This window comes from Poecilia latipinna, unplaced genomic scaffold (assembly GCF_001443285.1).
Source record: "Poecilia latipinna isolate Pla-1442-1.1 unplaced genomic scaffold, P_latipinna-1.0 Scaffold2585, whole genome shotgun sequence".
Classification (NCBI taxonomy): Eukaryota; Metazoa; Chordata; class Actinopteri; order Cyprinodontiformes; family Poeciliidae; genus Poecilia; species Poecilia latipinna.
Window position 1 is genome coordinate 54,495 of NW_015115201.1, and position 9,894 is coordinate 64,388.

General features: G+C 40.9%; 1 protein-coding gene across 1 annotated transcript in view; it reads left to right on the top strand.

The window, feature by feature from the left end:
* The window catches only part of shisal1 (shisa like 1), a 51,532-nt gene extending 42,252 nt beyond the window's left edge, over positions 1-9,280 (top strand). The window contains exon 5 of the mRNA XM_015020451.1: positions 9,258-9,280. Coding sequence (XP_014875937.1) covers position 9,258 — 1 coding nt within the window. The 3' untranslated portion in view covers positions 9,259-9,280. The remainder of the gene's footprint in view (positions 1-9,257) is intronic.
* The last annotated feature ends 614 nt before the right edge of the window (positions 9,281-9,894 follow it).

Here is a 9,894-nt window from a genome sequence, read left to right on the forward strand (position 1 = left end):
AACTCCACTGACTTCTTAATGCGCATGCGCGGGCATGCGTACTGACTGCATGTATGCTATCCTGACAGCGTATGGCTATCTGACAGAACACCGGCTTTAGTTCTTCTTATTAGAGACTCTGTGATTTTTCTCCAATCCACAGAGAGATCGCCAGACTTTCTCCTTTGGGATGTTTGGGTTACCATCGGACGTTTTTCCACTAATTAAGGAAATTGTAAAGATTTCCAACTGGATTTAGATCTGGACTTTGACCGGATCATTTTAGCACAGAAATGTGCTTTAAATGAAATATTTTTTATTGTAACTCTGGCTTTATGTTTACCGTTGTTGTCCTATTTATGTATTGTTTTAAAAAACCCAACAGATTATTTATTGCTCTGCATTTAGCTAGTCTTCCTATTAACTCTGATCATATTCTCTGAATCTCCTAATGAAAAAAAAGGACCGCCACAGTATGATGCTGCCACCACTAAAGCCTGTTTCCCATAACATAATTTCAATAACCCACAAATATGAGCCCGATTTTGGCTGATAATACATCAAAAGTCGGGCTTAAATCAAGCCAGCTACATAGAGCCAAAGGGAACTTGGCCTGAAAATGAGCGTTACATATAAAAACCAATGTCAGATATTCTAAAGTGTTGTGCTGCAAGTATTTTTTGTCTGGTTTCTTCTGCAAACATGAAAAGCATTTTTCCTGCTTTACGTAAAAAAAATAAAAAATCTGCCAGTTTAACCAGTACATTTCTTTAATCTATATTCACAAATTATTACAAACCAAGCTTATGTATCTCGCCGAAAAGTTACTTTCAAGTTATTTTTGTCTTATTTCAAGAGTACTGCATAAAAACATCAGTTGCATTTTGAGTTTTGCTCTACATCTCTGGTAATGAAGAAACTACCACTGGCTGAAACCCAGTGGTCTGCGCGTAAACGCCGTTTGCTTTGGGCCTGTGTTAACGGCAAGAAATTACTGACGCTAAAACAGAAGAGAGGTTGATTTTCAGTGTATTTGCCTTAAATCCACCAGCCGGATGGTTGGCCACTGTAAACATTACGTCACGCAGTCTGGCCTTCTATATTTTAGCTGGACGTAGCAAGTGAAGGAGTTGTGAGGACCACGTACGCTACGTTGTGTCGGTATGTCAAGTTGAAAGCCAGTATAGCACATTGAAGCTTGTTGTACTGTGATAAATCTGGAGAACTTTATGCTGTGTAAACACTTTTACAAGGCAGTGCATGTTTAGTTTAACAAGGGAAGCCAACGTCAACGCTCTTAAACAAGAAAAAAAGTCAAACACTAACTTGGTCAAGATTGATGTCATATCTTGTCTGAGATGTGTTGCTATAAAAATAGTTTCTGCTTTCTTTAAAAAAGAAAAAGAAGAGGAAAGAAAGCAGCAGGCCGGCCCCTATCGAAACCTAAAACAGCTCTTGAACAATCAGTAAAGCGACATGACAGATGCTTGGAGCTAAATTCAGTCACAGGCAGTTTCTCAGGACAAGATTAGAAGCGCGCGTTTGCAGTTTCACACATTTAAGCTCTCCTGTGAATGCTGATAATGCTCACACTTCTTCTTAAAAGTGTTAAGCAACCAAAATGGCCGACAGCGTGCCGCAATAGATGATGCCCATGCAGTGCGTCATCAGGCGGCCCCTTGTTTTATCTGTGGGGATCTTTTCCCTACCCCCTCCGCCTGAGGGAGGCTTGCAGGGAAATGGTTCAGAAACTAACTGGGTCCACTTGGTTTAACATGTGACGGGCCAAATGTAAATAAACAGAGTGTGGGTCAAGTCCCAAAACTGGCTCAGCGGCATCTAAAAACAAACCCGGGTCGCGCTGAAACTTGGGCGTCGTGCACACCGTACAGCGATCCGGTCGAAGTTTCTGCGGAGGGAGAAAGTGCAGCTCGGCGTTCAGCAGTGGGAACGCCGCTCTCCGTTTCGCTACGGGACCCGGCTGGTTTGCACTGCTGAGGATGTGCTGGGAGGTTTCAGCGTAGGCGGCCTGAGAAAGTGCTTCTACTTTCTCTCCATGGATACCGTTTATTTAACTCCGCCATTCGACATATTCGCTTCGGATTGAGCAAATATAGAAAACTTAATCCTCACTCTTCAGCAAATTACGCTCAAGGGGAAAATATTGAGTCCACCCGATATTGTGGTTTATCTTGGGTTTTATTGGAGCGGTGCAGCGGTTCTTTGCATACAGGAAATTGCCTGCAGATGGAAGTTTACTCTCAGGGTAATGGGAAGCCTAATGGCAACGACATCGGAGATGGTGATTGATTTTTTTTTTTTTTTCCCCCCTAAAGCTTGTATCTGATTTTTCTTTCTGCATTAGCATACAGCGTGGCCAGTGAAACGGCTAGCTCCTACAATCAGAGCAGTTTGATTGATCTATTCAGGTCTGTGAAGCAAGGCGTCTGTCAGAAACTAAAGATTCTCAATCAAGGCAGTTTGTTCCTCTCAGAATGAAAGAAAAAAAAAAACCTCAAGATAGAATTTGCTAAATAATTGTGGAATCGTTGCTCCACAGACTCACTTCATGTTATGTTGCCAAAAGGAACTAAAACGAGGAGACAACCCGGGACACTATGTTACAAATCTGGTCATATTTGAACATTTTCACTTTTTTTTTTCTTCACAAAAACTCCAGTGCATGGTGTGGCTGTATGTGATATACTAATACAAAGTATTGCAAAATTGTTGTGAAGTGGAAGGAAATTGATTTATGATTTAAAATGTTGCCTTCATTTGTGCTCAGCTCACCTATGTCAGCGCTTTGTTAAAGCGCCTTTTACTGCTGTACAGACTTAACTATATAGAGATTTTTACACATTATTATGTAGGTCTTGACTTAAATTAGGCATTTTTAACAAAGGAATACAAACCATTTAATCATAGTCTGGCTGTTTTTGATTGTTATCCTGCTTGAAGGTGAACTCCTGCTTCTCTGCTGAAGACATTTTGTTTATTTTTCTGACCAGTGTAATTTTTTTTTCTCACCACTCTTATTGTCACTCATACTGCCAATATATCCTCCCACCTGAGCTGTGGATCTCTGCAGCTCCTCCATGCATCTCTCAGCTACTCTGCTGCAAGGCATTGTGTCAGGGTGGGTTGAGTGCTATGAGCACCCATAATAACTTTGAAAACTTTCTTTCCTCGTCCTTTCCACTTCGTAATGTTGCACTGTTTTCTAATGGTTTATTATTAGATAAAATGCATCGAAGTTTGTCGTTGCAGTCTGACAAAGTGCGAAAAAGGTCGAGGCGTGAGTTTGTCCACTTCAAGTTCCAGGTGCTGGCGAAGCTCACCTCCAACTGGGTTTCACAAAAGACCGTAAAGGAGCTGGCGCTGAGAATCGTCTGCACTTGATCAAAACTCATTTTATATTCTCTTTGTAGAGCATCCACTCTTAAGATCCTGCAAAAATGATCTGATCAGCTGCTGACATTTAAAGTCCGACTGGATTTGGTTTGTGCTGCAGAAATATCTCGAGCAGTAAGATGAGACACATTAGAGGTTTCCTTGCTCGTGTTTAAAAAAAAAAAAATGCATGACTCATTATTGGTTTGAATCAGTCCGAGCATCTGCCAGGACAGTATATAAAACGGAAAGGAATAAGATGTTGGGCAACATTAAATGACACCGCTGCAAAATCAGCCAGAGCTCCATATTGAGTCCCTTGGCGACTGATAAGTCACTCTGCGCTGAGAAGCAGCAGTACATCCGCCCACTCGATCTGGGCTCTGCGCTCAGCGGACCAGCTGAGCTTCGCCGTGTGGAGAGACCGGACCACGCGAAATGACATCTGTGGCCATATTTGGCGCGCACACCTGACTCACCAGGCGTCTCCAAGCAGAGCTCCCCGCAGTGACTCAGCGTTACCATCCGTGTGTAGTAAATCTTCTCGCCATCATCGTCGTTTGCGTGGCGTTACATCACTTACTTTAAGCTTCCCAAACCCCTGCACTTCAACATCTGCTCTGCAGGAAGCTGACTCAGACTCAGGCTCTGGAGGCTGAAACAACATTTTACCTTTTTGTTTTTTTCCCCCCCGTTTTCTTTTCCACAGCGTGATCAAAGCCTCGCTCTGCCTGCTGCACATTGGCGTCCATCTTTGAACCCGCCGGTTGGTTTTCTGTGATAATAATGGAACGGTGCATTATAATATTATCCCTGGCCTGTCTGTCCACGGAGCAGCACGCCAAGACCTTGTCCAATTAATGCAGCTCTCCATGTGGTGTGAGTTAATTAACATCATAGATGCTACAAAGACAGACGGACGCAGAGCTCTGTCGAAGGGAGAGAGAGAGAGAGAGAGAGAAGGGCGAGCAGGTTTGGGTCTTTGAAAATGCTACATTTGGCTTTTGCAGTAATGAAAACACGTGGGACATCTGCTGTATTTAAAATTTCACTTTGGCCTGCACGGATTTGCAGCTCAGGAAATTAGAAATAATTAAAAATGTAGCTCGTTTCGTTAAGCGAAACACGTACCTGACAATGCCGAGTTGTTGGTTCGAAATTGCAAATTTGAAAGGCTGTTAAGTGAAACCTGATGTCAGCTCCTCTGGTTAGAGTTGTTTCTTCAGGTTTAATGTAGATGACTTCCTTACTTGTCAAACCACCTGTCTTCTTTACACAAAATATGGACATTTGGAATTTAAATCCCAGTGTAGGATGAATCCATACCCGAGTTTCCAGTTTTTGAATTCCTGAAATAAATTCCCTTTTTTGACGATCTTCTGATTTACTTGTATATCTTTATTTGCCAGTTTGCAACCTCTTTTAAACTGAACTCCTCTAAAAAAAAAAAATGAATAAAACAGCTTTTACACAAAACCTATTCTCAGAAAAGCGGAAAGCTCATTGTTCCCGGTTCCGGCGTACACATGGCTCGGCTCATTTGAGCAGAAGAGATCGGTGGATGTGATTCGTAGGACGGAGGTGGGCTTGGAGTCTTGACGAGACTTACAGACTCCTAAAATATTCCTGTAAATTTAATAGCTTTTTGAAAAAGCAGAGCAAACCCCGTTTTATTGGTTCTTCTGTTCTCTGACTGTGAGCTGAATTTAAAAACCAATAAGCTTTTTTTTTTTTTTTTTTTTTCTCCCCCACATAAAGAACAATGTTGACCAAAAGGCTCAAAGAAGCATCAGCTCGTAAGCGTAGACGGTGTCAGCCGCAAAGCGAAAGCCTCCCTGTGTTGTCCGGTAGGAACCAAACCGTCTCCGTATCGACGGAGGGATTTAATGATGCAGACCTGTGGCCCTCTGAGTAATAAAACGGCTTTTAGGAGAGTAAAAAGCTCCGTTAGTTATCTGCTTGTTATCTGACGTCCAGCTGAGTTGTTGTCATGGTCATTTAGTCATGCACATAAAACTGAGATACATGAATGGATTCATTTTCCTGTCTTATTAAATATCACCTACTGAACGAAATACGTTTCCTCTAAAGTCGTTCCAGATTTGCTAAGACACTCCAGATACATTTATTAGATGTTTTAAACAGAAAATAAACTTTAACTGAATGTTAATTTAAGACTTGTACCTCATTTTATTGAAAGTCAAATAACAAGGCAAAAGTGTTGGCACTTTTGGTTTCATTACCTTCACGAATAAGCAACCTCTCCAAGTGTTTTCACATTTTGTTCAAATTCAACCGCAAATTTTGATTTATTTAATAAACGATTATACTGGGATTTCACATGATCTGAACAGTGCGATGAACATTTGCTTTCTGGCTACTCAACTAACACTTCAACCAAATTGCATTTCTCTGGTGGGCTCTGAGCAGGCTTCTATAAAACCTCAAAAAGTTTGTGTTTGTAATGTAATCTAAATGCAAAAAGCACTAGAGGTGTTTTTACAGCGCTACATCTGATCCACTGTGTTCCTCAAACTACCGACCAGAGGCTTTATGTGTTCTTATAGGTTCCATCTTCAGGTCAACCATATTTATCTCAGATGTTGATCTGTTGTTGTTTATTTTTAGATACTGGCAAAATCAAATTTCTGGGTTTTTATTAATCTCATTTATTTATATTCTCCATCAAGTTTCCCTGTTTTCCCAGCAAGCCTTGGTCCTGGAGAGTAGTACATTTTTGAAACGCTCAATGACGACCGCTGCTTTTGAGCAAGACACAAACGGATAACTGTTTATAAAAATGCACCGGCCAGTTTCTGTTGTTCAAACTTCAGTTTTATTTTATTTCGCTTAACCTTTATTTTACCAGGAAAGTTGATTGAGGAAGTGATTGTTGAGTTATCCTCAAGAATTCAGAAACATTGGATAAGCTATTTGTGCTGGGATGTTACAAGACAAAACATATACATACCGTCAGTACTACTAACATAACTGATTTGTTATCATTGCTCACATGGTGACTGTGAACTGATGGCAGAAGCCAGTTATCCAACCATTTTAAATAAAATCTCTAACTTGGGCAGATTTTCACATTATTCAATAAAATTCATTTGCATTTAAATGAGCGATTTAATTTGAAAATGTTAATTAAATGTTTTATCATCAGCCATCCCATATGATTACTTTAACTGATTAGTCATTCTGGGGAAGACTAGCGAGGGCAGCAACATGTAATCATCTTGTCAGCTGCTCTGGTGCATCTTTACATCCGAATGCTTTGTTTTTCTTTGTGGAGAAAATTTAAAACGGGGCTGTCCGCCTTCACTGGCGAGGACAGCATGTCAGACCTGAGAAGGCCTCAGAGTCAAAGGCAGCGGGGTGCTGCTTATTCGTCTCCCTTTGTTGTGATGACAGTCTGAATGTGCACTGAAAGCAGAAAAAGATGTAGAGAGGAAATAATTACTTCACCTCCTGCTGATTTTGTAGGGTTTTTCACAAAAGAGTTATCAGCATTCTTTTTTTTTTTTTTTGGGGTGTTTTTTTTTTAAAAACTGGGGAGAAAAAAACATAAAAGTAAAAAAATAAATAAATAAATGACTTCCATGCCACTGAGTGAAGTAACATTTTTATCCGCTTTAGAAACATAGCTTGGTTCTTATTGTAGGAGCGTTTGTTGGCAAGCACAGCAGTAAGAGTTTTTTTTTAACAGCTGCTTGGCAGCTTAGAGCTCCAGATCCCGCCTACAGATTTTTATTTTCTTTTGTTGGATTGAGATCTAGAGACTGGCTCAGCCACGCCACATTGTTGATGTTCCTTTGTCGATGATATGATTTGGGTTGGTTTCATGCTGGAAGGCCGCATCCGTCTTCATGATGAGGAAAGAAGGTTCTCTGATGCTGAGCACGGCCCCGTCCACCGACCCCTCAACGCCGTGAAGCCGGAGGCACACCGGTTCAGTTCTGATTAGTGTTTTACTAATGTGAAACAAAAGCCTCCTCGAGCAGTTTCACAAACAGAAACCCATAATCATTACTTCTTCCGGGAAGAAAAACAACAACCATGACAGACTATAATGAGGATTAAGTAGTTAATATGCTGCTCCAGTTGGGCAACAACTTCGTTCGTGTAAGCTAAGCTCCACCGTCAGCCTCCATGTTTACTTCGGCAAACGCTGAGCATTTCTTCTTTATGGCAGTTGGCAGAACACTGAGAACGCTGACGCTATTGCGCCCTCTAGTGCGCATGCGGGACACTTTCCCGCCGTTCACATTGTAGAACATATACAGGTCGCATATGTTAGGCAGTGTGAACAGCCACAGCAAAAAAAACAACAACGATTTGACCAAAAAATTAGAACTGGGTGACTTCAGGCTGCAGAGTGAACGCAGCCTTTGTCTCATCTGATCACAGTATTTTTCTCTAAGTCTTCTCTGAATCACTGCCAAACCTTTGATTTTACGATACATATTACTGTTTTCCCAATGATGTTCTCGGTCACTGCGACTACAGCTGCCTTCAGATCAATAACAGGCTCTTCCTGAGCTGCTGTGAGCTAATCTCCACCTTTTCCATAATCATGCAAAGCTCAACAAAAAAAAAAAGTGAGGGATCATAAATCTTTCCTTGAGGCAAGAACTGTCGCCTAACTTCAAACTGATGGATGACGGTGATGGATGTTCATTTTACGTTTCAACTATTTCTATTACACCAAGTGTGATCACCTTTGCACAAAGCTGTTGCAAATGTCTGCTAACTTGTCGTTTGACAGATGCTGACACACAACATACGTTTAGAGCTGGAATCCGGAAGACTGAATCTTGACGTTTAACGATTGAGCACAAGTCAGACGTCTGGTTTGTTTGTAAGAAATAAAACCTTTGTCATTCAGTAGGTTGTTAATAATTTCACCATTTTGTCATTTTATTTTTGCAGTTTTGGTATCCATTATGCCCAATATTTTTGGTTATATAAAGCAGGACATCCTCTATGAACCGTGGCTCAATTCATACCCGTCAATGGGATGACTCAGATTTTCTATGGCAACCAATCATGGAAATGTGGTTTTATGGCTCCAATAACTCTCATCTACCGGCAAGAGGGCACATAAATGTTTTGGTTGGATGGGTTTTTATATTTTAAAAATGAAGGAGGCACAAACACTGATCAAAGGAAAGCGGAAAACACAGTTTTCAGAAAATAAAAGCCATTTTATTAAGTTATGCAAGAGATTTTTACGATAATTAATCCCCTTGATTCATAATAACGATTCCATTGAATTGGAAAAAAGGAAAGGAAATTAAATGTTGTGACTCGTATTATCCAAAGATTTGTTGCAGATGCTGGTTGGCTCTCCTGCAGCAGTCTGTACTACACCAAACAAGAAGAAGCCTCTGATTGAAGACACTCTGTTGTTGGCAGCCTCATTAAGAGGATGGCTACAGTTGTTCGTGACATTTTTCACTTCATAAAGAACGACTTACTTTAACATAATTAAAAAAATACATGTAGTTAAAATAGATGAGCATGAATTGACTTGCTCACAGACAGGAGATGGCAAGTGAGGTGGGACAAAATGGCAGTAGGTAGATTCACAATTGTGATCCAAATTGACATGTTAACCTGGAACACATTGTGGCAAGGAGATGAATGTTACTCTTTGTGTATCGTGTCGATTCTTGTTTGATACGACATCTTTTCACATCGCAATAAGATCACTGCAACTGGCAAATAAATGATAAACCGCTCATTCTTTTCATGCAAGAAAACTCCATTTATCTCTTTAATTAGCAGGCGATCGAACAACTAATTCCCCGACTGTGTCATATCTTAATCTGAGATGAATTCGGTTAATTTTGACCTTGTTGTTGTTTTCTCCTTTTGAACAGAATAATGCTGCGTGCTGAGTGGACAAACTGAAGAGTAGCAACACCTGGTTTCCTTATACAGAACAGAGGAGATGTCCCAGAACCCCTTCTTCTGTGTGGACTTCAGATACGTCACCACCTTCGGCCTGGCCATACCACAGTAGTTTGTAGTGACTACTGCCAATACGTAATGAGCACAAACACCCGAGGACGGACAGAAGCAGGATTTTTTTTTTTTTTTTTAGGAAGAGATGATCAAAGAGGACTCTTTCAGCTGCAGCCTCAGCAGAGGAGAGGGAGAGACGGGTTCATTTTACTTCTTAGAGGGTTTTTCGTGATCCTTTAAAAGCAAGCCGGCGTGGCGCGGAGCGACGAACTGGAAACCCTGAAACCCCGCCGGCCTGCAGACACAGCTCCTCTTTCTACAGTAGATATAAGATGTTTATCACACCGCTGTGTCACTTTGTGTTCAGTAGCAGTTAGACACAGTCGTGGATTATCTAGTTGGTGAATTATTTATGTGAACTAGTAGGAGAATTTCTATGAGTGGCTAACTTTCTGAACATATAACAGCTTAGGTTGATGCTGAGCATCTCACTTAGAATGTTTATTTGTTTGTTTGTTTTTTTTTGTTAAACCACAAAAAAGTTGTTCTAAT